This window comes from Stenella coeruleoalba (genome assembly GCF_951394435.1).
Source record: "Stenella coeruleoalba genome assembly, chromosome: 8".
NCBI lineage: Eukaryota > Metazoa > Chordata > Mammalia > Artiodactyla > Delphinidae > Stenella > Stenella coeruleoalba.
The window spans coordinates 102,840,630-102,867,989 of NC_137154.1; the positions used below are offsets into that span (position 1 = coordinate 102,840,630).

The following is a 27,360-nucleotide window of genomic DNA, read 5'->3' on the forward strand; positions in this document are numbered from 1 at the left end:
TGCTAATTAATGAATGTAACCCCTCAGGTGGAATTCTCATCCCTGAAGAGTAGCTTGCTAACCCGCAGTCAGAGCCTCTAATTGGAGAACCCCTTACATCCTCTCTCCCCTTGAGCGGCAGCCCTATTACGTTAGAGTCAATCATTCACTGTCTACACTCTCTTCCCCATTTTGCAATCATCCATTCGCTTAAGCTCAGTAAAAATAGCATAAGAGGGTATATCGGCACAGAGAAAAATGGCAGTCAAGACCAAAACGTAAAAGGAGGTTCTGTGCACATTAATTTACGTGATATTTCTCATAATATTCATAAAATCATTCAGACTACGGCTGGATGAAGTTTACTTCGGGGCTGCTCCTCTTCCAGGTGGGTTAAAGGTGCTGAGAATGGAATAAAACCCTGGGGACTGAACGGAGTCACATTGAGTTCTTGTCTATCAAAGGCTAACGTCCTTGGCTTCCGCTACCAGGAGGCCCTGGTGAGAGCCACAAGAATACAAACAGAGCAATGGCAGCCCTGCCGTTTGTGTTTGGGACCGAGATTTAGGGAAAACATCAGAAAGAACGCTCAGCTGAGCTCCGGTCAGAAAACGTCTCCTTAATTCCGGCATAAAGCCATATTGCTGACATTGTATTTTAATACTGTAAGCTCCTGAAGCAGCTACATTAAGATTTTCTTTTCGGATCCCCAACAATCCTTTGCAACAGAATCAATTTCAAGCACATTTCCTAGATGAGCTGTGTGCTCTCAGTGTCTACCCCCATTTTTTCATATAGAGTATTTCTCAAAATTCAGTGTCAAGTATCAGAGTTGTAGGAATAGGGTCTCGCGCGAGGAAATTTTGTACTTAAATGGCATAAAGGAGCACTCTAAGTGACCTGGCCCTGTCTTCTCTGGGAGCAGTGTGTGCATGGCTTGCCTAAACCACAAAGTCCTTGTAAGAAGGCAGTAGGTGGTACCAGTAGGATCCTTGTAGACAGGTGGTGGGTGGTTTGGTGCAGGCCCTGCTAGGATGGTGGGGACAAGAGGAGAACTTGAATTCAGGTGAAAAGGTTGAGGCTTTCTCTGCTAAGGAAAGGTCACTGAAGGTGAGGCATGATTCGCAAAGAGGTGTTTAAGGAAAATGATCTGAGAGCGCTGTAGAGGGGAGATAGAGGGTGGGAGTAAGTGGTGGGTTAGGGATAAAGCAATGAGGTTCCAGACCCAGGCGATGACCACGTGGCCATACAGCGAGTCAGCACACAGCTTTGACCAACAACCACGTATGGCATCTCCTTGAGTTTCGTGATTGGCATTTTTCGTGGAGTCTCTCCAGCTCCTACAGCAGGCTCTTTGTTGTCGGGGAGGGTTCACTTATTATTTTATACAGGGAAGTCAATTTTTAAGACATCTTTCCTCCTCAGCTGTCCTCAGTGGTGCCAGGGGAACCTATTTTTAAGAAGGAGAAGGAGATAGTGCACCAAGCTTACCATGAGCCACGAACATCTTTGCTCACAGATGCTCCTGGGAGTATCACGACCCTGGTCACCTAGACACCTGCCTGTTTATTAGACATTTCACAAACTGACTGAATACCTATTTCACAGAGTACGAAAATGACATTTTTACTCAAGAGAACCACAGAGCCAGTTCCAATTCATTATGAAACCTTCTCAGTTGAGGAGAAAGAAGCTGCTTATTAAGAAGTCAGAAATCTGGGAAGCAAAGCACCCACCTCCGTGCTTGACAAGGGCACCACCCAAAACAAGTTCAACCTCTTCCTTTCCTGGCTGCTGGAGAATGGAGGTGAGTTCAGGAGATGCAAGCAAGCTTCCTAGCCCCCATCACAGTTTAGGGAACCCATCTGATGGGTCCTCACTCGTTCATCCCACAGGAGATTATTGAAAGGAACTAACGTACGTCGCACACCACCCCATGCCCATCAGTGATCTAAGCATGATGGAGAGATGGTCACGTTTAATCCTCACCATAGCTGTGCAAGATTGGTATTCTTATCTTCATTTTACAGAAGAACAAATTGAGGCTTTCAGAGGGCAAGTAAATTTCCAAAGACCACACAGCTAGTAAAATAATGGGGATAGAATTCTAGTCGAGGTCTACCTGATTTCAGATCGTCTTTTTCTGTATCTGTGCAGTGTGAACCTTGTGTGGCTCGGACTGCTCAGGCAGGGAGGCTGCCATCCCATGGTAAGTACTGGATGGATTACGATAATGGACACTTGTGAACAAATCTGTATCACACAACTAGTCTGTGCCAACTATTATGTTAGATGCTAAGAATACAGTATGAGCAATATATGAACTTTACCCTCAGCAGTGCACAGACTAGTAAACAGGAAATTACAGCAAGGAGATGTGACAGGGTTAAGTACCGATGTGTAGGGGGAGGAGAGTGACAGCAGGTAAGACTTCCTAGAGGAAGCAGATTAAGGTAATAACCGAAAAGTCAAGTAAGATTTAGCCTAGAACATGAAGGTCTAGAGAGCAGAAGAAGATGACACACCTAAAGGTGCCAAGGAACGTAGATGGCGATGTAAGGAAGGATCCGAAAGACTCGGCTTGGCGATATAGAGAGATAAAGACTGCTGTTTGGAAGTGACAAGCATGAGGGGAAAGTGTGCTCATGGCAATGAGAACGCTTGCAATGGAGAGCAACTAGCAAGAATGAGAGCTGGAGGGACAGTGTTGAGGGTCAGAAACACCAGACCAGAATTTGGCTGCAGGAGAAAGGCATTAGAGGTTGTATTAAAGCTAGTAAGAGTGACATGGTGACTCAAGATGTCCTAGAAGGACCCATTCGATAGCGCTAAGTCAGATGGACTTAGCAGGATCAGGTGAGGAGGATGACAAGGCAGCCGCAGTGCCTGCAGAGCCAGGTCACAGCCTGAGGCGTAAAGGGAAAAGTCAGTACTACCGATCCTAACTGTATTTATTTATATTAATTTATTTTTTAATCAATTTATTTTTGGCTGCGTTGGGTCTTCGCTGCTGCGTGCAGGCTTTCTCTAGTTGCGGCACGCGGGGGCTACTCTTCGTTGCGGTGAGCGGGCTTCTCACTGTGGTGGCTTCTCTTGTTGCGGAGCACAGGCTCTAGACGCGCGGGCTTCAGTAGTTGTGGCTCATGGGCTCAGTAGTTGTGGCTCGCGGGCTCTAGAACGCAGGCTCAGTAGTTGTGGCGCACGGGCTTAGTTGCTCCGCGGCATGTGGGATCCTCCCGGACCAGGGAATGAACCCCTGTCCCCTGTGTTGTCAGGCGGATTCTTAACCACTGTGCCACCAGGGAAGTCTCCCTACTGCATTTAAATTTTTTAGTTCATTTAGTAATTTTTGCATTCATTTTGAATGTCAAAATTATTGCATTAAGATTTACGTAGCTTGAGTACTGCGTTTGGGGGCCACGCTTTGCCCCCACTTGAATGCTTCTCCTCAGTGCTGGTGCTGAGCAGTGGCCAGTTACGAAGAGCTGGATTAAGGTCATGAATGCAGAGGTGAAGAGGAAACAAGAAGTGTAAGATACCTTTCAAAGGAAGAGTCAACATGATTTTATGGCTCATAGGAGATGAAGGCAAGGGGGGATCCAAGATCATGCTTAGATTGCTTGCTTTTATGATAGTGAAAATGGTGAGTTTAAGTACGTAAGTAAGGAGGTTGGAAGAATATTTCTCTTTTGGTTGTGTTCAGATGGAGAGATGGCAGAGCAATTTGGTGCAGAGGTCCCTAAGGTGGCAGCATGACAGGAGAAGACAGGAAAGGATACAGTTAGATCTAGAAGTGTAAAGGATCTAGTTAAAGTATAGAGTCAGGGAAAATGGCAGTTAAAAAGAAAAGAGAGGGCTTCCCTGGTGGCGCAGCGGTTGAGAGTCCGCCTGCTGATGCAGGGGACACGGGTTTGTGCCCCGGTCCGAGAAGATCCCACATGCCGCGGAGCAGCTGGGCCCGTGAGCCATGGCCGCTGAGCCTGCGCATCCAGAACCTGTGCTCCGCAACAGGAGAGGCCACAACGGTGAGAGGACCGTGTACCGCAAAAAAAAAAGAAAAGAGAAAGGATCATAAATGTCTCTACCACACCATCCAGCAATTGCATTTCTGGGTATTTACCCAAAGAAACCAAAAACACTAATTTGAAAAGATATGTGCACCCCAATGTTTACTGCAGCATTATTTACAATTGCCAAGATATAGAAGCAACCTAACTGCGCACTGATGGATGAAGGGATAAAGATGAGATACACACACACACACACACACACACACACACACACACAGAGAGAAATACTACTCGGCCAAGAAAAAGGATAGAATCTTGCCATTTGCAACAACATGAATGGACCTAGAGGGTATTGTGCTGAGTGAAATAACTCACACAGAGAAAGACAAATACTGTATGATTCCACTTACATATGGAATCCAAAAAACAAAGCAAATGAACAATAACAAAACAGAAACAGACTCACAGATGCAGAAACCAAACTGGTGGTGGCCAGAGAGGAGGTGGGGTGGAGGGATGAGTGAAATAAGTGAAGGGGATTCAGAGCAGTTATCAGACAAGTAAGTCATGAGACTACAGTGCACAGCATAGGGAATATAGTCAGTAATATTGTAATAAGTTTGTATGGGGACAGACAGTTACTAGACTTATCGTAATGTATAAAAATATTGAATCACTATGTTCACTTGAAATTAATATAATATTAAGTCAATTATATTTCACTTTTGAAAAAATGGATCTATGAAGTTGCCTGTCGTTGGGAGGAAAAGTAAGGGAGAAACAACAAAGAAGGGCCAGTTAAAGACACAGGAGGAAAAGCACAAAAGTGCTCGGTGTGGGAGACACCAAGGGCAGAGCTTCAGAACCGTGTGGGTCAGCAAGCGGCTGCTAAGGAGAGGGTGGTATCCACGCAGGCTTGGAGGGCCTGGGTCCCCTGGGTGTCTCAGGAGAGTGTGCACTCCTGCCCTGCTGTGTCACACGCTGTGAGGAGCCTCCCCACCCCATCTCCAGGGACCAGCACTGCTGTCCTTGTCCTCTGACAGGCTTCAGAGGACTCGAGCCTGCAGCCTAAAGGCTTTGCTTTCCGATCCTGGAAAGAAATAGCATAAAAGCCCTGAAGTCTGGAAACTACTAGGACGAGGGACACGCACTTGTCTCTGCTCCAACATGAGCCAGCTGTGACGTCACCTCCACAACCGACCACCGCCCCCCTGCTGCAGTCAGGGCTTCACGTATGGTATTATGTCCCCCTTGTTGCCCTGTCCTGCCGGTTCCCCTCTCCGATGCTTCCACCAGGGACCTCCGTCTCCCCGCCCCACCCACGCGGCCCCCTCCCTGTGGCTACTCTTCATCTACCCCCCAGCCCTGCCAAACCTCCCAGCATTGCCTCTGCCCAGAGGCTTCCTTCCCTCCACCCCCTCCAAAGACCCCCCCAATTGGAAAAGAGGGAACAGGGGAGTAGTTTTTCAACACTACATCGCAAACTGATGGCAGCCGCCTTTCTGTAAGAGTTCGTTTCTGTCTTGAGCCAAGCAGTCTTAAATGTCCAGGCATTTGCTCCGCAAACCCTTCCTGACCCTCCTCGTGTATGTGTCACTCAGAGCACAAACTCTGCGGGAGTGCATCTGTCTTTCCCTTAACCGACTTCAGAATTTTAGGGTTTAGCCTTAGTACCGGGCCGTAAACATATAAGACACATAAATATTTCTAGATCCTGCTGCTTAAAAAAATATACATGCCCAGACGCAAAGCTGAGTTAACACTGAATGGATGAGTACAGGGGTTTGCCATCCGCGGGGATAACTCCGCATCATTCTAGGCCTGGCATAGACGTTCATACCCTCTGGTAGGAAGACAGGAGACTGGAAATCAGGAAGCCTGGGTCTGAGTCCTGCTCTGCCCCTAAGGAGCTGCGTAGCCTCCAGCCCATCTCTTAACCTCCTTAAACCTTTGCTTCCTGAGGAGGTTGGCCCCAGTGATCACCAAGTTCCTTTCCAACTGCAAGTCTCCTTTCTGCTGATCCATCCACATTCTTTCTCCTGATCTTGTAACTGACAACCTTCATTTGATTTAAAAAAAAAAACACCCCAGGGTGGAAAAAAAAAGCCTAGAGAACCGGAAGTTGTCATCATTTAGATTCATGACATACAAGGTCCCCTTGAAATGCATTAACACCTTCATGTCGGTCATGCCGTTCTGCCACCACCTTTCCCATTTTTCAGTAGAGAAAGTAGAGTTAGGAAGTGCCTGCCTAGCTGCTGAACCGCCCAGGGGCTCTCACATGCGAGGCGCCAGTCTGTGCAATAAACGGGGAACTTCTCATCTTAAAACCTTTCACCTCGTTGCAGGCAGTTGCCCTCCCAGGCTGGCCTGACCGACTCCGCAGACCTGTCATCGAGTCTGGGCTTCCTCATCCTCAGAAGATGCTAGACCAGTCAGCACCTCTTTACATTCACGGAGAAGCGCTTTGGCATCGCTGGGGAGGAGTCTGGGGCAGACTGTATCTGGGGCACCTCTGCTTCAGGGGGGCACACGCATCCTGCTCCCTCGAGAAAGGAAAGAGGCAACACGGAAACACCCCTCAGCTCTCCCACCAAGGGGGAGGGGGCGAGGGTGCTGCAGCCACAGGAGAGGCAGGAACAGACAAAATAGGAAACCCTCAAAGGACGATTTAATTTTAGACTCAAGGCCAGGAAATTCTTTTTAAAACAATAAGAGTGATGGGCTTGGGCCTTGGCGAAAGGGCAGGCCAGACCACTGTAGGTTTCTGAGACAAAAGAGAATCTGAAGCACAGAGAGAACAGAGATGGGAACAGCGGATTCTGCTCTCCATGAAAAGCTGTGCTTGGCCTCCACACGGGCCACGTGGACCACAGCTGAGGCCACCCTGAGACGCCCCCAGGCCTGGGGCTGCAGACCAAGGTGGGGGAGGGGGGCAGTGACTGATGCTGCAGCTTCTCACGCCAGCCTGAGACCACAGCCCCCTCCACTCAAGATATTACTCGGTGGGACCTGCCCCAGTTCTGGGCGCCTGGACTTGACATTCTCTTGCTGAGAGATATGGGGCGTGATGCGTGTCACACGTCAGCTTCCACTCGCTTAGCCGGAAGCCTTCAGACTCCCAGCGACTCCACGGGGTGCCAGCCCCAGGCATCCATCCCAAGTGTGGAGATGGAGGGTGAAGGTGGCTCAGAGCCTCCTGATAGGACATTGGGAGAACCTCCCATGGTGGAAAAACGGGGCAGGAATTTCGATTTGCTCAGCGCTCTACAAAATGGAGTTCTGGGGCTTTTTTGTCCTAAATTCAATTCAGCATGAATAAAGCATATGAATCCATGAATTGTCATAAATTCTCATCCATCTCCACATTTCTTAAGAATGATCAAGATGCGTTTGATGGTAAGGAGTTTCCTAAACCAGGAGCCGGGAGAGCTGGACCATATTCCAGATCATACTTCTAAGCTCAGGCAACTTAATTTAACCTCTCAGGACCTAGATTTCCTGATATTAGGAGATGGCCTCTAGGTTATAGTCTGGCTCTAAAATTCTCCAGTGTGTGCTAACTAAACACAGTATCTTAGAAAATCCCCACTTTCTAAGATGCTGGAAAAATACACATCTCTCTTTTTTCCTTCACATTTTCTGACTCCCACTAAGAGTCACGGCTATAGATCATTCCTTAAACATAATGTTCCAGCAACCTCTCCAGAGGCAAAGCCATCACCACCCCAAGTGACAAGAAAACATTTTCTTTTCCAGTTTCCATTTACATTCTAAATTTCTTTTTCTGTATTCTCATTGCTCTAATCTGGAATACCTGATCCACTGCTCTCCAGGATTCCCAGAGAGAAGGAAAAGGCATGTGTGCTAAGCTTCATAGAAACGAGCACCAGCCCTTCCCAAATTCCCAAGAAGCGCAGGGACTGCACAGACACCCCTGTGAACACATCCTAAGGCATGTGGGGTGGAGGTGAAGAGTGAGAACAGCACTGGCTAAGAAGGGAATTGCTTCCCAAGGAAGCCCAATTAAACTGCAATTACTCAAGATAAGAGAACCAGGTCTGTTTACACAATGGGGTTGTAAACCACCAGCCCATTACAAGAGAACTTTGATCTGGTGGCAGGCGAGCTATTTCTAGTGCAGGGTACTGATGAAGCAAGGAGGTTTCTCAACAAGAATGTCTCCATCTTGACCCCCATAGCCCCATCTTGCTCTGGAAACACCCTTGTATGGGCAATCAGTGGAACCATCTCCACTCCTCCCTGTATGTGGCCATCTCACACGATCAAATAATCCAGAGAAAAATAGAGAAGTGATGGTAAACACAGGGAAAGGGAATTAGCTGAGGTCATGTTTGGGGCTGGTATCACAATGACCTGCTATGGTAAGTTACACTCTGTGCTTATCTTACAGATGAGGACATTGAGGTTCAGAGGGAATAATGTGCCCAAGGTCACATGGCTGAGGAGTAACAGACCAGAATTTAACTCAGGTCTTTCTGACTCCAAAGCCTAAGTGCCTTCCATGGTACTTGGCCCAGCTGTGTCCCACAGCTGCCTGGCCCAGGATGGAAGGCTCGGAGCCTTCCATGTGGTCTGGCCCCCTGGACAGTTACTTGCCCGGCATATCGCTATATTCCCAAAGGCCTGAGCGCTGAGAGCAGGTGAGTGGGCGGTCGTCTATTCCTTCTCTCTGTACAGTTCAAGGTGCTTCCTAACCTCACTTGGCTCAGGAGCCATCGATCCTCAAGGACCTCCTCCGCATCCTTCTTGCTGGGGAGGTAGCCAAGGACAAGGACGTGTTTGGTCAAAATGAGGGGCAGCCCATCCTCCAATGCCGGCCCTCCCCCAGCTCTGCGGACTCAGCGGCATGAAGGGGAGGATGACACAGGAGAGGACCAGGGCTTCGAGGGACTTCCAGGGCTCACGGCGGGCTCACTGAGCCAGCATAACAGGAAGGAGCGCTTCCTCCCCTTGGATGAAAGGGTCCCTGACACACAACCCATATAAGTACCTGAAAACGTCACCCCCTGCAACACAATGGCCAGACAACTTCCAGAAGTGTCATTTCCCTGCCACCCCAGCTGTGATATCACTTCTTTCATGAAGGTCTCCCGAGAGGCTGACCTTACAAGGGAGAGAACTTGTGTCCTGCTTTTGACAAAGGGGTCCCGAGGCAGATAATGTGAGTTCTGTGTACAATGGCCAGTACCCGAAGTATGGGATGAATTTTACAACTGTTGCTGTGATTATTTTAAGGCTTCCCCTGGTACGGCAAATGATCGAACCACACTAATGCTACCTCTAACACACAAACAAGGAATCTGAGATTTAGCAGTCTTCAGAGCCTGGAAAATATCCGTGTCCTAGTTTAGAAGATTGTTTCTTGGACAACTAAAGCAGCCTGCTTAGCAGAGCCCCTCATAACATGGATATAGTCTCACTTTTTTTTTCTTTTTTAAGATTTCCCTTTCTAACGCAATAATTACAAGTAAATACACACAGTACCACCCCACCTTCAAACCTGATCTTGTGTGTATTCTAGGGCAGGGCTTCTCAACCTCGGCACTACTGACATTTGAGGCTGGACAATTCTTTGTCATGGGGAACTGGACCGTGCGGTGCAGGATGCCTAGTTGCATCCCTGGCCTCTACCCTCTGGCCAAGAGCACCCGTGCCCGTCAAGTTTTGACAAGCAAAAATATCACCAAATATCCCCTGGGGACAAAATCGCCCCCAGATTGTAAAGCAATTATACTCCAATAAAGATGTTTAAAAAAATCAGCCCCAGATTAAAAACCCACTGTCCTGATGGCTTTCCTCTCACCCTCAAACTTCCCATGCCTGGGACAGTTTCTCTTCTTGGTGGCCCAGGCTAACTAACCCAGAGACCAGGGCGCCGGCCAGGAGGACCTGAATGATCAGATTAAGCACCACTGGTTGAGCTCCAGACACTGAGGCCCCAACAGAACTGAGAAGACTCAGGTGCCTGGGACGTTAACGTTCTTGTCTGGGAAAGTCAATGAAGCTGTCCTCACTCCTCCACGAAACCTTAGATTGGGATTGAGAGTGTGAGGTTTGCTAGTTTCTCTCATATGCCGATGTCCCAAAGTTATATTCTGTAGACAATGTACAAATTCTTTGACTGTTACGACAGCCGAGCCTAAAGTTGGATGGAGGTTGTCTGTAGGAGCTGGCTCATTGAACTTGAGCTTGTACTCACCAATTTTATTTACCTTTTTTTTTTTTTTTTTTGCGGTGTGCGGGCCTCTCACTGTTGTGGCCTCTCCCATCGCGGAGCACAGGCTCCGGACGCACAGGCTCAGCGGTCACGGCTCACGGGCCTAGCTGCTCCGCGGCATGTGGGATCTTCCCGGACCGGGGCACGAACCCGTGTCCCCTGCATCGGCAGGCGGACTCTCAACCACTGCGCCACCAGGGAAGCCCTATTTACCTTTTTTTTTTTTTAATTAAAAAGGACGTCAGTGAAGAAGTCAGAGGACTTTTCTGCATGTTCTATGGTTCTGAAAATTTGCCTAACCAGTTCCAGTGATGGAGAAACTGAGGCCCACAGAGAAGTTATGAGCAAAAGTGCTAGAACAATGACATAGAAGTTCTCCCATGTAACTTTCTGCTATTACCCAAGCAACTCTGAAATATGGGAGTGAAAAGGATCCCACGTGCTGATAACGTTTTTCAGGTATGGCTGCTGGGTTTGGGGATAAATGGGTTTTTTGTTGTGAAACCAGTGGAAACCATTCAAAAGGCCTTAAAAATATCCAGGGTATTCAGCCAGGGCTGGGGTCTTCAGTTGAAAATACACACTTAAGAGTTGTTCTTGGTTTTTTTCTAAATCTCATACAATTTCCAGATGCCCTGTCTAGGATAACTTAATATTATACCTGCAATGTATATACTCGTAATAAAATTTATTTCAGTGCCTAAAATAAAATAAATGCAAATTCGCATGACATCGCTTTTTCCGACAGGTTATTCAACTTTTTTAATTGGATTACAATACGGGCAAAAAGAATTAGGCTGGCATTTTTTTTTTTTTAATTCCTGTCCTGTCCCTAGGTTCATCAGAATCATTGTTTTTAGATTCCATACATATGTGTTAGCATACGGTATTTGTTTTTCTCTTTCTGACTGACTTCACTCTGTAGGACAGACTCTAGGTCCATCCACCTCACTACAGATAACTCAATTTCGTTTCTTTTCATGGCTGAGTAGTATTCCGTGGTATATATGTGCCACATCTTCTTTATCCATTCGTCTGTCGATGGACAGTTAGGTTGTTTCCGTGTCCTGGCTAGTGTAAATAGAGCTGCAATGAACATGACTCTTTCTGAATTACGGTTTTCTCAGTGTATATGCATAGGCTGGCTTTTAAATCTACTTTTCCAAGTCAATGACACATTTTGCCCTGAAATCACAATATCCTTGTTTATTTTAACAAACCTCTACAAAATCACCTTTAAGAAAACTTTAGTGTCATTTGTGCTGACCTTAGACGATAACCTTTGTGTGAGAAGCAGAAGGAGCCTTTCCCTGGCAATGCCTCCAGCCCTGTGGACCTCAGCAAGCCTCTTGGCAATTTCTAAGCGGAATGGAACAACTTTTGGTCTGGACTTGTTGTGTGTGTGTGTTTTACACATATTTCTGAAGTAAATTGTACTCTAAACGTTTTCCTGATTCTAATTTTTTAATAGTGAATGGCGTTTATATGAAAACAGAAGCCACTTAAAAAAGAAGAAATATGTATTACAGAACAGCCAGTGAAGAAAGATGTGTTAATCATTCCTTGAACATAAAATACCTTTTTAAGTAATTATTTTTTCAATACTACAGAAAATAATTTTCAAACACATCAGATCTTTTGATATACAATTACAGTGAGAGGTCAGGGCAAACTGAAGGGTACCAGTTAAAAATTCTGCAGAACCTCAGACTGGACAAAGCCTGCAGTCAAAAAAGAGCTCTGGTAGACTGGAGTCTATATAGACCCATAAACGTATTTGGAAGAGTTAACAGTAAACTTATCTGTCCATATCCAGATTAAGTAAAAAAAGTTCAACATTTAGGCTGGCTATCTCTATACAAAAACACGCAGAATTTATTATCAATAGTTAATGATTCAATGCTAATATTAAAAGTTCACTTAACATTGGAATCAATGAATGACAGCATTACGGGATCTCTCACACAGTAAATTTATAAGAAATTTAGCTGAATATTTCAACTGGTCAGCACATGGCTTGGGTGAGAGCCTTCTTCCCTAAGAGCAAAAAACCTTTAGTCCAAGTTTAAAGTTCCTTTTACCCCTCTTATTCTAGGACTCAGGAATTTTTCCTACTAATTTGTTGTTGTATTTTATTTCCAGTTTCAAATTCTGTTATTAGAAAGCTTGCATATTTTAGCTTTTATGTATGAGAAGAAAAATAAGTTCAATTATGCTAAGAATAGGTGTAAGGTACCTCAGTGTGTGAAAAACCTTCACCAAATGAACTGAGCTGTGAAAAATCACCTGGCTTTAACCGTTACTCATGTTTGAGTCATATTCTCTGCAACACAAAAATCTTTCTCAGTAAATCTATCAGTCTTGGATGTTTTACTTTATACGGTGATAAAAAGACAGATAATCTCACAATGTAGCCCCTCCAAAAAACTCAAAGTTCATTCCAACTGTGGAGTTGGGTCCCCAGCTGCTTCTGTCTAGGAGATCAGAAAGCAGGAACCGAGGGAGGAGAGGGGACGGCACGGTGGGCAGGGGGAGGGCAGGGAAGGGGTCCCACTTACCACTGCTGCAGGTCGCACTGCTGAGTAGGGGGCAGGGCCACTCACTGCAGACTCCACAAAGTAGCTCATCACGCCGTCAGCACCTGTGTGGGAAAAAGCATTCACTGAGCCACTGGGTGCAGAACATGTGTGGACCAGCGACCAAAGGAGGGCTCGGAGCAGGTCTCCTTAGGAACCATGGCGTTCGCTTCTTTGTATTACAGAGAAAGAAATTAAAACGTAGAAAAACAAAGTGGCCAACAGAGAGTAAGGCAGACCCCAGACAGAGCCAGTCCCCTGACTGCAAGGTAGCCTGGATGGTGACGGCTGCTGCAGACAGTAAGCAGTCAGAGTCCCTAAAAAGACCCTTTAGGGGGTTTCTGGGCAGGAATGGGTCTTGTGTGTCTTTTTAAAAAACATTTCCATTCCTGTATCTCCCTCCCTCCACCCCAACCAGGTCTGGCCCTCCATACGAAGTGTGGCATTTATCAACTGATGAAGGACGGAATAGAGAAAGGATTGGAGAAAAGAGGGATGGAAAACCTCCATCGAGGAGGCATGTCAACCAGGACCCTGAGACAGATAAACAGAGAGAAGACCCGAAAAGGGGAGTGAATATTATCCATCTTGAAAAAGGAGAAGGGCTAATTAAATGTCTTGTTGAGAGCTACTATCTCCATTCAAAGTCTGAATGACCATCACGTTTGAGGAATGCTCTAGCAGAAGGGACTTTCCAGTTAGCTGTCGGTCATCAGGAAAATCGTTTATATACAAACATTTCTGTTGAGCCAAACGCTCTCTAAGGTACACTAGTTTACACACTTTCATAAGTTCAATATTACACACTAAAAAAATGCCTTTCTTGAATGATTTAGAAGATTAAATTCCTAGATATGTCATTCAGAGGCCAAATTCCTATTGTTAGGGAGTGCATTTGAGTTTCCACTTAGCTACTTTCCACTTTGTATTTGTCTGTCCTTTTCCTTTATTCTTGGGAATAATTAAAGCCACTGACCCCATTTCAAGAACTATAAAGAATACGATATGTCTTATGTTCAATTTACAACTTTGTTCACCATCTTGATACAGCTTGACAGCCAATGAGCGTATATATCTTCTCTCATATGAAATGTATTTAAATAACATAGTTAAGGGACTTCCCTGGTGGTCCAGTGGTTAAGACTCCATGCTTCCACTGCAGTGGGCATAGGTTTGATCCCTGGTTGGGGAACTAAGATGCCACATGCCACGCGGTGTGGCCAAGGAGAAGAAAAAAAAAAGCTAGACTTCAAAAATAAATAAATAACATAATTAAAGTTCTGCACTACAAAGTTATACTAAGGGCTACCATCACATAGCAACTAATGTCATACAGTTGAGAAGTAAGTTAAAAATCTTCTGAAGACGTAAATTATCCCAGAGCTGTGCTTATTGTTTTTAACTAAAACGGCACCTTTTTATGATGTCTTTTCTCCCCAAAGTAGAAGCCGTCAAATTAATATTAATTTTTAAAAAGTAAAATAGCTAAGGGTGCCTATGTTTCTCAAGATGTTGTCTTCTAGTTTTTCAGGGACTTGATGGCCAAAAATGGCCCTTAGGAAGAATTCCCAGGTGGCAAAGCGGAAGAGTAGAAAAAGATCAAAGTCTCTAGTCCAAGGACACTGTTCCCATCTGGAGCCGTGGTCCCCTCTTCAGTGCTTCTTTCTAAAAACAGTAAGCAGCTACCAAGTATCAGACCCCGCGCTGGGTAGAGGGCCTGGAGTAAGAAGCAGCCGACCACAGGTCGGTGTGGACACCGCCCATATACTGTACAGAAGCGTTGCTGCTTTTCGTCTTAAATTCAAATTTTAAAGTCCTAATGAGTCATCATTCACCCATCCACCTGCACTTCACAGTTTTGGATCTACTCAGAGATGAGACTTCAAAGTTGACAACATAGATTGTGTCATACTGAGAACGGCATAACCAAGATCTGATTCCCTAGGGAAAAGTTGCTCATCCCTCCAGGGACCCACAGGGCAGCCTAAACCTTTGGGAAATGTCCAGGTGTGGCAGTGCTGCTTTGCGCAACCCATCCAGCCCTCCAATTTCCTCCAAAAAAGCCCCCCCCCCCACCGGGCCCCCTGAGTCATCACAGACCCCAATTATTTATTCAACAGGCACGTCAAAGGCTTCCTTTGCCGGGAACTTGTTAATCATTCAGTAAATAATTACCCTGTGCCTGCTATGTGGGTGCTGGAGATACACAGGTACACGAAGACCCCGCACCTCTTGGACCTTACGTTCTATCAGATCCGGGACAAAGCTGAGACAGACAGATCTCCATCTGCAGGCGGTGGGGAAGACGGGCTCCCACAGAACTAAAATACAAGGTGGTGAGGAGGTTACCAACAATATGGAAGAAAATAAGCAGTCCGTTTTGCCAAAGGCTGGGGAACAGGAAACCATGGAAGACTGCACAGTGCGAGGTGTGACCACATGGCCCTATGGGTCCTCCCTAGACTCTCAGGAGCAGCAGAAGACCTCTACCCATCTGAATTCCTGTTAGACTTACACCTTTGTAAAAGAAAGCACTTTTGGAATCAGCAGCCTTGTCCTGAAGCCCAGCTCTGAGGCAACCAAGAGCAACCTTCCTCCTCCTAACAACTCTCCTCAGAGCTGGGAAAAAGGTTTAGGGGAAACGTGTTTTCTCTTTCGGATGGACAGAGTGAGTGAGGAACCCCGTGGGCCCACATATGGTCCGTCCTGAGCTGGGCTGAATTCTCGAAGCTTCATGCTCTGTGACTGACGCTCCCCTTGGGGAAAAGTCCTTTGCCCGTGGAGGAAGCTGGAAAGAGGGAGTTGCCAGGGCACTCAAGGGTTCTCATCTCAGGAAATAACTCTGGGACAGAAATGGATGACCGCTTCATTATTTTCTGGAGAAAGAAAAAAAGAACCCACCCTGTTTCCACTTGTAGGTGGTGACACAGACCAGCTGCTGTAGATGTAAACCCTTTCAGAAAAACTGTTTGGGTAAAAAAAAAAGTTTTTTGACGTGTTGGCCGAGGAGAATTCCCTCCCACATGACAGCTATTTGGACATCGGCTGGACAGACTTTTTTGTCTTGGCATTATAAACATTTATGCCTAAACACAAAACAACTGTGTGAGTTCAGATTTACTCCCCAGCCTAGAGGCATCCAGAGGCTTGTCTGAATGCAGAAATGGTTTGAACCCTTGGTAACAGAGAGCTGTGAAGAACTGCGTTCATTTCCTTGAATGGGACCAGCAGTGCCGGAGCAGCAGAGTAAAGTTGTCCTCAGTGAGTTTGTGCTTAAGAGGCAGCTGGGCTCCCAGCTGTGGTCCTCCCCGGCCTCCAGGACCCAAGTGGTCCTCCCCAGCCTCCAGGACCCAAGTGGTCCTCCCTGACCTCCAGGACCCAAGTAGTCCTCCATGACCTCCAGAACCCAAGTGGTCCTCCCCGGCCTCCAGGACCCAAGTGGTCCTCCCCAGCCTCCAGGACCCAAGTGGTCCTCCCCAACCTCCAGGACCCAAGTGGTCCTCCCCGGCCTCCAGGACCCAAGTGGTCCTCCCCGGCCTCCAGGACCCACTGTAGCTCCATTCCTCACCACCGCACTGATGTCTCCACTCCTCTAACTAGAACTCTGTTGTTTTCCCTGTGTTATTTCTCACGTCCCCGCCCTTCTCCCCCGATCACCTCTGTTAGAAACGCCTTGCTACCCCCTTGCTCCTCAGGACTAACTAACCCCTTCTCCTGAAGCTTCTAGATTCATCTCAGAAGTTTTAGCCACCAGGGATCCTTCTTGAACTGCTGTTCATCCCAGCCTGGGCTGGCTGTCCCTTCTCTGTGTTCCCCACGTGTGTTTCCCTCACTGCGCACAACACACTGTTTTATAAATGCCTGTTTCTACCCGCCTCTCCCACTCAACTCAGAGCTACTTGAAGGCAGACACTATGTTTTTTTCATCTTTGTATCTCCAGAATGTAAGACAGACTGAGGGGTATCAAAGAATTTTTTTTTCAATTAGTGAATGAATGAAAGAACAAATAAATTGGTCTCGCAAGACTGAACATGTAAGAGATAGATCAGAAGTAAATGTATTCGAGTCTCCAATCAGAGGCTCTAAATAGACTGCAGATCTGGGGGGAGATTCACTGGAAGTAATAGGTTTGTTTCGTGATCCCTTTCTAAGTGAGAACTCTTTCCCTTTATTCACTAGGCATTCAATGTCGCCTCATCCAGAAGCCTTTCAACCACCTCATGTAAACAGCAGCTTCCTGCTCCTGGTCTGACACTCGGCTGCTTCTTTCTTGTGTCCCCGACTCCTACCCCACTAGAAGTTAAGTCTGTCGAGGACAAAGTTTAGCGTATTTCTTCACTCCGAATCCCTAGATCCTAGGCCAGTGTTGATAGGCAGCTGGCACGCAAATAACTGTTGAAGGTGAGAGTGTAAGTTACAAAATTTTTACAAACACCTGAACTCATTTAAGCCCCTTTTTTTACGGGGCTGGGGCGAAGACTCGGGCCAAGCTGAGACTGACACTAGCCCACCAGCCACCTCTCCTGTCTATCCTCACCACCCTGGACTTTCAGGATAAAAATGGGCAAACCGTGCAGAGGGAAAAACAGGTAGCGGTTTGGTTTCCGTGGGCATCTCACACCCAGTAAAGCCTTTGGGACTCTGGGGAGATCGCGATTCTTCCTAAAACACATGATCGCCCCCCGGAGACTCCTGCCCCGAACAAGCCCAGGACCCAGGCCAGGATCTACAGGCTGACACTTCCTTCCATCCAGGTCTCTCCAGGGGCGGGGAGGGTGATACACAGAAGGAAGGGAGGGGGGGACTTGGAGGGGTGTTTCAGGCCAAGGCAGCAGAAGAGCAGGGAATCCCAGAGACCAGGCTTAGTGGAAGCTGAATCCAGTTCCTACCAACTCTGCCCCTGCTTGGTGCCTGTCTAGGCGATAACTGTGACATCACTTAAGGGTTTTTCATTGGGGTTATATGCTCTTCAAAGAAAGACTATGCCTTTAGGTAAACAACCCCATAAACCACACTTCAAAATGTTTTCTTTTGAAAATAATTTTTGCCAAAATATATATATTTATTGAGAAAATTACAAGAAAAATACAGAAAAGTCTATCACGAATGTCAAAATCCCCTGAAATTCTACCATCTGGAGATAATTGTACTGATACTTTATTCAACGTTCTGCTGGGTATTTTTTAATGTGTCCGTACACATATACACACGATCAGAATTTTACCTTCACGATATTATTCTCTACCTGCTGTTCTACAATCTGCTTTGTTCACTGACATTTGCATGATGTTACGGATAGTTTTCTATGTCAATAAATATAGTCGTACATCCCAAAGTATCCAGCTGTCGAGGATTCTATTGTATGTATGCATCCTACCTTTCTTAATGAGCCTCTTATTACCATAAAATTTATTTGTTCCCAATTCCTCGTCATTATAAAAGTTCCTAAAATATTTCCTACTCCCATTAAATGACAAAAGTGGTATTTTGGGGACAAAGAATATGTACAGCGTACAGCCTATATTTGAATACATGTTGACAAACTTCCTTCCATGAGAGAGAAGCCAGAATTATAGTGCCACCAACAAACCCCTTGTGATTTAAAATTGACCTTTGCCCTCTCACCTTTGTGTTAGCCTATAGGTCAAGAATTATGGCTATAACATAGGAAGCCTGCACGCAGGGAATACAAAAGTGCAATCAAGCTGTCACAGAAAATACAGATGATGCATTTTTTTCCTCTTTGCAAGTTGGACTGGAATGCAGGAGAAAAAGAATTCGGTTTCCAATAGGACTAGCCATTCAAAGGACACTTTCTCCGAATGACAGCACCTTTGCCAAACTAAAGACAACAGCGTCACCCACGTCACCGAGGCAACACCTTTCATGTGCAATGGAAAGAGTTTGAATTTCTTCTTTCCAAATGACAGGTAAATCTGTTTTTAAAGACTCAGACTGAGTGTTACCTCTTTCAGGGAGCTTTCCCTAAAACTTCTTGTCAGTTAGATAGACATTCTCGGTCCTCCAGCGTGGGATTCACTTTCACAAGGTACCGACCAAAGTTCAGAGTACTTCCTGCATCTCAGTTTCCGCTCCTGCATCATGAGCTGCTAGAGAGTAGGGACCGTGTGTCTTTAGCTGCCACACCATAGACGCGCAATACTCCTGTTGACTAAATGAAGGAAAGACCTGTACGTGAAGAGTTAGAACGTGAAGAGTTATGTCTCAGTGCTTGAGTTTATCCAAGACAGTGAAGATATCTCTGGGACCAAAAAAAGGGACATCACCTGTGATGACATGTGTCCGTATGCAACCCCAAGGTTAGATTTCTTTAATGTTAACTGCAAGCACGATCATACTTTTCTCTAAACTAACAGACATACCCCATTGACGAGTCGATTGTCTTCCAGTATCTTCTTTCTAATTCTCTCGAGTAGTCCATTTGTAGTTTGCAAATCATTCTAGATCTCTCCCTTGATCTGGCAGTGTAACAAAAGCTACCGAGTCCTGTTCTCCAAGAACTCAAATGTAAGCAGCTTAGATAGCTGAACAATCCTCACTCCCCCAAGGAAACTCTGCGGTTACCATAAGTAGAAAATAAACTGGTAAACAGAATTGAAGATGGTTTCTCTCTCTCTTTCCTAACTCTGTAAGAACCTCATTTTCTTGACTATTCCAACATGACCCTAATAAACATTCCTTCTTATTTCAAGGAGCCGGCACCCACCCATAGAGGCCATGTTCTGATCCATGTGCTATTGGCTTCTGGGTCTTAAAGTCAATCCACCAACTCTTTCACTAAGTTTATGAGGCATCAACTCACAGATAGATCAGTGAACGTGTCAGTCTTGTTTCTCCCCGCCTTTACTGCTAACAATCCCCCAACTCTTACTTGAATAGAGGCTTGAAAATGACTCATGTCCATCTCCTATTTCTCTGAAAACTCTCCTCTCCTAATTAAGCATAACGCTTTCAGGTTCTGTATGAATTGACATAGCTCAACTAACCTTTCTTAGAATACTAAAAATGGACTCTTGTTATTGTAATATGACGAGTCACTCACTAATATCTCCTGAAAGAGACAAAGAATATAAGATGGTTTTAAAATGCTGAACCATAACAATCAGGGGATAAGAGTGCCTCGTAGACTATTTTATGTTTCCTCCTCCTGGAAACAAATCCCTCTTCGTCACTATGCTGGAATGGCGCTGTCAACGCTGGGCAGAATGGTGCTATCTGTCATAAACATCAAGGGAATACATTAAAACCTGTCCAGGAATTTTATGAGCACAATGTCAATCCTAGTCTCTGAAACTTTTCAGAAACTAATGCTCTGTTGTTTCTAATGTGGGAACATCTTTTGGAAAACTAAAGGTAACATTCAATCAGCTGTTTGACTGTAGAAGTGGCCACAGCCTTGTCTTCAAATGCCATTCCTCAGATCCTCTATCGAACCATGAAATTCAGCAAATAACCACCATTGTCCTTCAGACGTACTCCAGGGCCACGCACATAGTAGGCACTCCACAAATAACTAAATAAAAAATTGGGATTTTTATCTAGCTAGCTGGTATTGAAGAGCTGCTCGGCCCTGTATTAGGTGCTATGGTAATTCCAAAAGTGAGAGTAATTCACTTTTCTTCTTTACATAGTTATTTTTCTAGTTGATGAGATGAGAAAAACGATGACCTTGCTACTCAACAGTGGGGTCCTCGCAGACCAGCAGCATGGACAGCACTTGGGAGCTGGTAGAACTACAGAGCTCAGGTTCCACTCCACGTGGTTCATATGCACATTAAAGTCTGAGAAACCCTGATGTAGGTAATGTATTATGGGTACATAAAAGATGAAGAAATGACTTACGGAAGGATGCTAAGGGAAGACTTCAAGAGAAGGTGGCGCTGAAACGGGCCTTGAAAAATGGGTAGCTAGAGGTACGCACAAAGATTCAGAAGCGAGAAAACAGTAGATTAGAGAACAGGGAATAATCCAATAAGCAAATAGATTGTGGGGAAAACGGGACATGAAATTGAAAGATACTTTAGGGCAGATTACCATACCAAAAGCTTGGGCTTTTGTAGTATAGATATAAAAGCATGATTGCTTGAGTTTTAAATAGCAATAATAATACTAATAGTAAAATTAACAATAATACATTAATAAAATTAAAGTTGTAGTATAAAAAATTGGAATTGTTTTCTTACTAAGAAACTAGAAACAAAAAAGAGCAAGCTGGAGGAATGACGTGAAGTATCTTGGCTTCACGAGGGTGGCTATAGCAGAGGTCATGGTATATGAGATTCTTGGCCACGTCGAACCCAGAGAAGACCTGCAAGCTAAATGTCAACTCTTACCCCATGGCGGCTGCCAAAGAAATCCTTCAGGAGCCTAGAAGTTTAAAGAGTTACTTTTCAACTCACAGTGTGTGGAGTTATGTCAGATATAATCTAGAATTTAGATATGGTTCTGGGTCTTAAGAAGCTCTCAACAAAACTGAGAGATGCCCTAAATATAGAGATAGCTATCGAGAGAATGAATGGTGCCAGGAGAGTTTTAATAATGCCCTTTAACGTTGAACTAAAGCACACCAGCTGCCTGAACTCTCTCAAATCCAGCGAGCAACTTCTTGCACTATGTCTGATGGTCATTTTTCACAGTGAGGTTTCATTTGTTCTATTGCCCAAACTGTAAGTTTCAAATTTCCCAGCATACTGCTAAACAGCTTCCTGGCATACTTATATAAAGAGGGATTTTGTAAAGTCAATGAATTTGGGAATTGGAAAAATCTCATGAAATCTGCCCATTTTCTTTTTTTCTTTTTTTAACATCTTTATTGGAGTATAATTGCTTTACAATGACGTGTTAGTTTCTGCTTTATAACAAAGTGAATCAGTTATACATATGCATATGTTCCCATATGTCTTCCCTCTTGCACCTCCCTCCCTCCCACCCTCCCTATCCCACCCGTCTAGGTGGTCACAAAGCACCGAGCTGATTTCCCTGTGCCATGCGGCTGCTTCCCACTAGCTATCTATTTTATATTTAGTAGTGTATATATGTCCATGCCACTCTCTCGCTTCGTCCCAGCTTACCCTTCCCCCTCCCCATGTCCTCAAGTCCCTTCTCTAGTAGGTCTGTGTCTTTATTCCCGTCTTACCCCTAGGTTCTTCATGACCTTTTTTTTTTTTTTTTCCTTAGATTCCATATATATGTGTTAACTGAGCCCAGAGAGGTTAAGTGTTTAGCAGAATGATAAAGAACTCCAGGTGACAGACTATGCGTTGACCGGGAGTTCCTTACTGAGTGTGGGTCATGGGCAAATTTCTTTATCTCACGAAGTCTTAATTTCCTCAACTGTGAAATGGAGATAATGATACCAACCCTTTCAGAATTATTGAGGAGGGTTAGAGAAAATAAAACCCTTGCATATTACTTTATACATGATAAAATGGTCAATAAATAATGGTTATTATTATTGTTGTTGCTATTTTATCACAGTGCCTGGCATTAGTAAGCATTGACTAATTAACAGTAATAGTGGTTTTTATTTATTATTATTTTACTGCCCAAAGTGGCAGAGGTTATTTATTCAGATATTAGAGCCAGAACCCAGACAGCCTATATCCCTTACCTCTTTTTCTAAAAGACTTGCATTTAAATAATCAAAAAAGGATTCCCTTCCATAATCATAGGTTGAGTAGCCTAATCAAGAAATTCACAGGAGAAAAGCGCCACAATTTCTATTGAATGGCAGTCTGTTTGTACCATTGTTATGCCTAAAACCAAGAAGTAAGCATTCTTCTTACAGTGAGGAGCAAACTCATTGAAAGATTGCGTAGCACATATGGGGAAATATTGCAGCTTCCTGAGATAAACCGGTATCTTTTTGATAGAAATGTGAATCTTTCGTGGAGTAACACTTTGGCAACTAGATATAAATATAAGGAAGTTATAAGCTGCAACGGAAAATATTGCGAGAGGATTTGTTTGTTGGGTTTTGTTTAAATTTGTTTTGGTTTTTTTCCTGCTTTTTCTTTAGAACGGTGCTTCCCAAACTGATTTGCATAGGAATCATGTAGGAATCACCTGAGAATCAGGTTACAAGGCAGAGACTGACCCAACAGGTCTGAGGTACAGCCAGCCTGACGGTCTGCACTTCCAGCAGGATACCCGGACATGCTCATTTTGAGTAGCGAGGCAGTGCCTGGACTCACTTGGTTAAATTCATGAGTGGTTATAACAAGAAGGTGTTTGGATGGCAGAGGCCACCGGGGAACAGGCAGGAAGAATCCGGGCCACACGCTGAGCAGAGGTTTGATTTTTATCTTAGCTGCGACACAAGCCCAGCCAGGGAGAATGTGCAGCTCAGCACCCGTGCCCGCCTCTCAAGCCACGTGCCAGGTAATGGCTGCATCTGACAAGGCTCCTGCCTTTCCTAAGAAGCCAGGGTTTGAGTTATTTCACCTCTTATGTCAAGAAACTGGCATCGCTGCTCTTCCCCTACCGAGAGGAAACCTTTTGGATTAAGGATCACTGGAGAGCACCAAAAGGCACTATATTTTTCACAATTTTAAGGGACTTAAATCTTTTGGAAATTCTTTGTACTATGTTTTGCAACTCATTATGCACCTCAAATTATTTCAAAATGAAAAGTTAACACATTTTAAAAATGCACAAAAGACTAAAACCCTGGGAGTTTCTACTTTCCCACATCTCTTGAAAATACAGATTGCATTTCCCTCATTGAGAATATTTTCTTGACATCTTCACTAAAAGTTTGCTGCTCGACTTCATTCTAGTAAGTACTGTCCAAACTGTCCCCTCTGTTTTCTGGATGCAGCACACCAGCACGTGGTCAGCAGGAATATGGAATCTACCCTCTTCTCCGAGAATCAAAATTGATCAAAAAGTATCCTTCCCTCACTGCCCTAGGTAACTTTTTCTTTTCCATCTGCTCTCCCAAAGCATTCACAGACTGCATCACATCACTTAACAATTATCTTTTATTTTTAATCTCTTTTCAGGTAACATCTTGCCTCCTAAAATAAATTATGTTGATTCTTTTTTTAAATGAAACATATATTTCTCCTTCTGTGTCTGCAACAGCGCCCCACGAGGCTGGGCACGAGGGAGAAATTCAATCAATATCTGTCCCTTTGAGGGATAGATTTGCTGATCCCGTCAACCTGACCTTGTAGCCTTTCTTCAGAGTCTGTGTCTTTCTAACAATGAATCATTAATCCACAGATTCCCCTTTGGAAAATTGGCCTAAGCCACAGTATTCTCCCAGATAAGCAAACCATCACTCTAAGCAGAAAAAGGTAGCCTAAATTTGTGGAAGTGCCTCAAAGCTACTGAGGTTCCTATGAGATATGACTCCAGCCACAGCTCTGAACTCACATGCCTTTGCTTCTAATCAGGTCCCACCACCAACCAAGTCGTTCATGGTACCAAACCTCGGAGTCCTCATCTGCTAGATGGGGATAACAAGACAGCCCACCTCACAGACTTCATTGTAGATTAAAGAAGGAACCCATGCAAAGCACCAAGGGCCCTGAAACATACCAAGTGCTCAGTAAACTTCGGGGATGAGTGTCCTTCCTTGGGTGGAGTGGAGAAGACCAGGTATTATATCCAGAGAATCATCTAGATTAAAAAGTTTGAGTTCCCTAAAGCTACATTTTCAGTAGAGCAGGGACAAAGAAGATGAAGGGCAAAAGAATGAGTTGTCTTCATACCTAAGTTGGCCCAGGATTGAAAGACCTCACAGGATTCCCCTCAAATGCCACTAACTTGCTGTTCACCCCATTTATTTTGCTCAAATACTAAGTACATTTTAATTCCCATAAAGAAGGAAAGAGAGAGACAGAGGAGGGAGAGGAGGGAGAGGAGGGAAGGGGGGAGGGAGAAAGGATGCTCCAGCTCCCTTCTGCTGGTTGATGCAGAAGTGGGAGTTTTGAGTGGGTAATTAGAGAAGGAACATTGCTGTGGAAAACAGATCTGATCACCAATCAATAAAACCATGAGGAATGGCAAACTTTAATCAGTAAGAAATCAAGCAAACACTTTGAGGCAATCAACAAGGGAAACGGCTGTGGCAACTGCTTGTTTCCAGAGCATTTGTTTGCCCTCCAACTCACCCTCCCTGGGCACCTGCACCCACACACCCAATTTGTTACAATGTTACTTCAGACTGTCCCTCAGCCTTATTGGCAGTATTCTATTCTTCAAAGCTCTATGCTATTTACAACTATTCTCTCATCTTCATGAGATAGGTGGAGCACAAATCATTATTCACATTTCTTTCATTATTCACATTTCAGAGATGAAGAAAATAAGGCACAGTCACGTCAGATAACTTGTTCTGGGCTTCCCTGGTGGCGCAGTGGTTGAGAGTCCGCCTGCCGATGCAAGGGACAGGGGTTCGCGCCCCGGTCCGGGAGAATCCCACATGCCGCGGAGCGGCTGGGCCCGTGAGCCATGGCCGCTGAGCCTGCGCGTCCGGAGCCTGTGCTCCGCAGCGGGAGAGGCCCGTACCGAAAAAATAATAACTTGTTCTCAGTTCCAAAGACAGTCTCTAACAGAATCCAAGCACACTCTACTTTCCTGACTCCAAAGCCAGAGCTGGTGCCAGTTCTGACCCTCATCTCCTTTGAACTCCATTATCATCTGAGGCAGGGAACTGGCCCAGATCCATGCTGTCAACCCGTTCTCCAAGGTCACAGCCGACTCATGTTGAAGGGTTACACCCTGTTACCCACCCTCCCCTAGGCTCTACTCTTGGACCTCTTCGCACCTCTAACAAACTAGCACCTCGGTGTAAGGAGCCGGTAAGGCAAAGATGCCCTCTCTGTAGTCAGGCCCTCAGCTTCCCACGTACATCCTCAGCGGCAGAACCAGGACGGAAGAGGCTGCCTGGCCGCCTGCACTGTTTGTTTTTTCACTACTGAGTTGGCAAGGATGTTGATTTACAATTAGAAGCAGCACGCTTCTTCAAATATTAATATTAATAACTACAATGTAGAACACATGAAAAGGTCTTTTCATCTTCAAAGCACTTTGCAGACATTAACTCATTAGCTCTCCCTCCCCTCCCTTCAGAAACAAGACGTAAGGAAGAATCTCCACAGTGATAGTGTCCACCCAGCGCCCTCCCTGCCCGGCCCACGCCTGCAGAAGCAAAGGGGTTTCTCTTTAGATAAAAAGAAGGCAGGTGCTGCCATCCAGAACCATAGTTGTTGAAAGAGTCAGAGCGCCAGGCATTTTACAGATGAAATGGAGCTATCGGAGTTACCGTTTTTAGAACCTGGATTTCCTGTTGTTTAACAAATATCTCTCTTTTCAGTTGCACGGTAATGGTATGAAGTAGGAGGGAAAATGGCCTTGTGATTTGCAAAAAAAAAAAAATCTTACCCAAAAGGTAATAAGGAAAACCTGCAATCGAATGCCTTGATCTTGGTAACCCAGCATCTTTTGAATAGTTCGCCTACATGAAATGCAACTTTAAAAGGGGGTAACAGAGATGCTTTAATAGTAGAGGAAAAGCCCCCAACAAAGTGAGATTGCCAGATATAAAATAACCAATGGAGGAGAGCGGCCCTCCACACCCCCTGCTTGTCCATAGTGCTGCCCAAGGATTCAAGCTCTGTGGTGGAGGTAAAAATGACCCTCCTTGACTTTCAGAATCCCCCTGCCTCAGGTACAAGTCCCAAGGGAAAAGTACAGTCCCTTGGAAAACTGTGAGTCACAGGACAGGGAAAAACACCAAAAAGGCTAGTTTGACCTCAAATCCGTAGCAATTTCCTCAAAATAAGGGCAATTAATTAAGCTACTGAGGTTAAAATAAAAATTTAAAAAAATTAAAAAGTAAAACAATGGCTCACTAGGAGTGTAAGAGAAGAAAGGAAATGTCAACATTTAACAACAGCTTTATTTCTTTGGAAGTGCTCCAATATGTGAAGAAAATTCAGTTTCTGACAAGTGCTCGGCGAGTGCCTAAAACGTGCATGTGCTTTTGCTCTTACAAAACAGGGGAAAGAGAGAAAAGGTCTTGATTTCAGACTACTCTAACAAGGTTAGGAAGTATTTTTGAAAATGGTTATTAAACAATTGAATTGAAAATACAGAAAAATGTGAAAAGAGAAAGCCGCTTGTATCCTGAAAGTCCCCATCAGTTTACCGGTTAATTCCACCAAATGAAAAAAAAAAAAGGCAAAGGAAAACGGACTGCAAAGTTTTAGGCAGAAACTCACACCCCACTTACCACTTTGCCGGAGAAACTGGGTGAAGAGTAGGTCCTGAGTGAGCTTCCCTCAATGTCTGTGGTCTCTTTCCAACTACCTGCGGGAATCCTCTGCTCGGAGGCTAAAGAGGATGCAAAGACCATAATGTTTCTAATAGAGCTGCCTCCTTAAATTAGGGGGTGTGGTCAAGCCCAGAAAAGCTGGAAAAAAGGCAGTGTTCCACTGGCCCCTGACTCCATGGAGGCAGCCACTAGGACAGGCTCTGTGGTCTAGATGGAAAAGCAAATCATGTTACTGGTTAAGGTAACAC

The 27,360-nt window shown here is 45.0% G+C and overlaps 1 protein-coding gene across 2 annotated transcripts in view; it reads right to left on the bottom strand.

The window, feature by feature from the left end:
• ETS1 (ETS proto-oncogene 1, transcription factor) overlaps window positions 1–27,360 on the bottom strand; it is a 159,331-nt gene that overhangs the window by 98,065 nt on the left and 33,906 nt on the right. The window contains exons 1-2 of one of the 2 annotated variants that reach the window (XM_079929812.1): window positions 27,071–27,124; window positions 12,789–12,871 (exon numbers count right to left, since the gene is read on the bottom strand). In XM_079929812.1, coding sequence (XP_079785938.1) covers window positions 12,789–12,857 — 69 coding nt within the window. In that variant the 5' untranslated portion in view covers window positions 12,858–12,871; window positions 27,071–27,124. Of the gene's footprint in view, window positions 1–12,788; window positions 12,872–27,070; window positions 27,125–27,360 lie in introns of those variants that run through there. The other variant, XM_079929811.1, reaches the window with a different exon arrangement.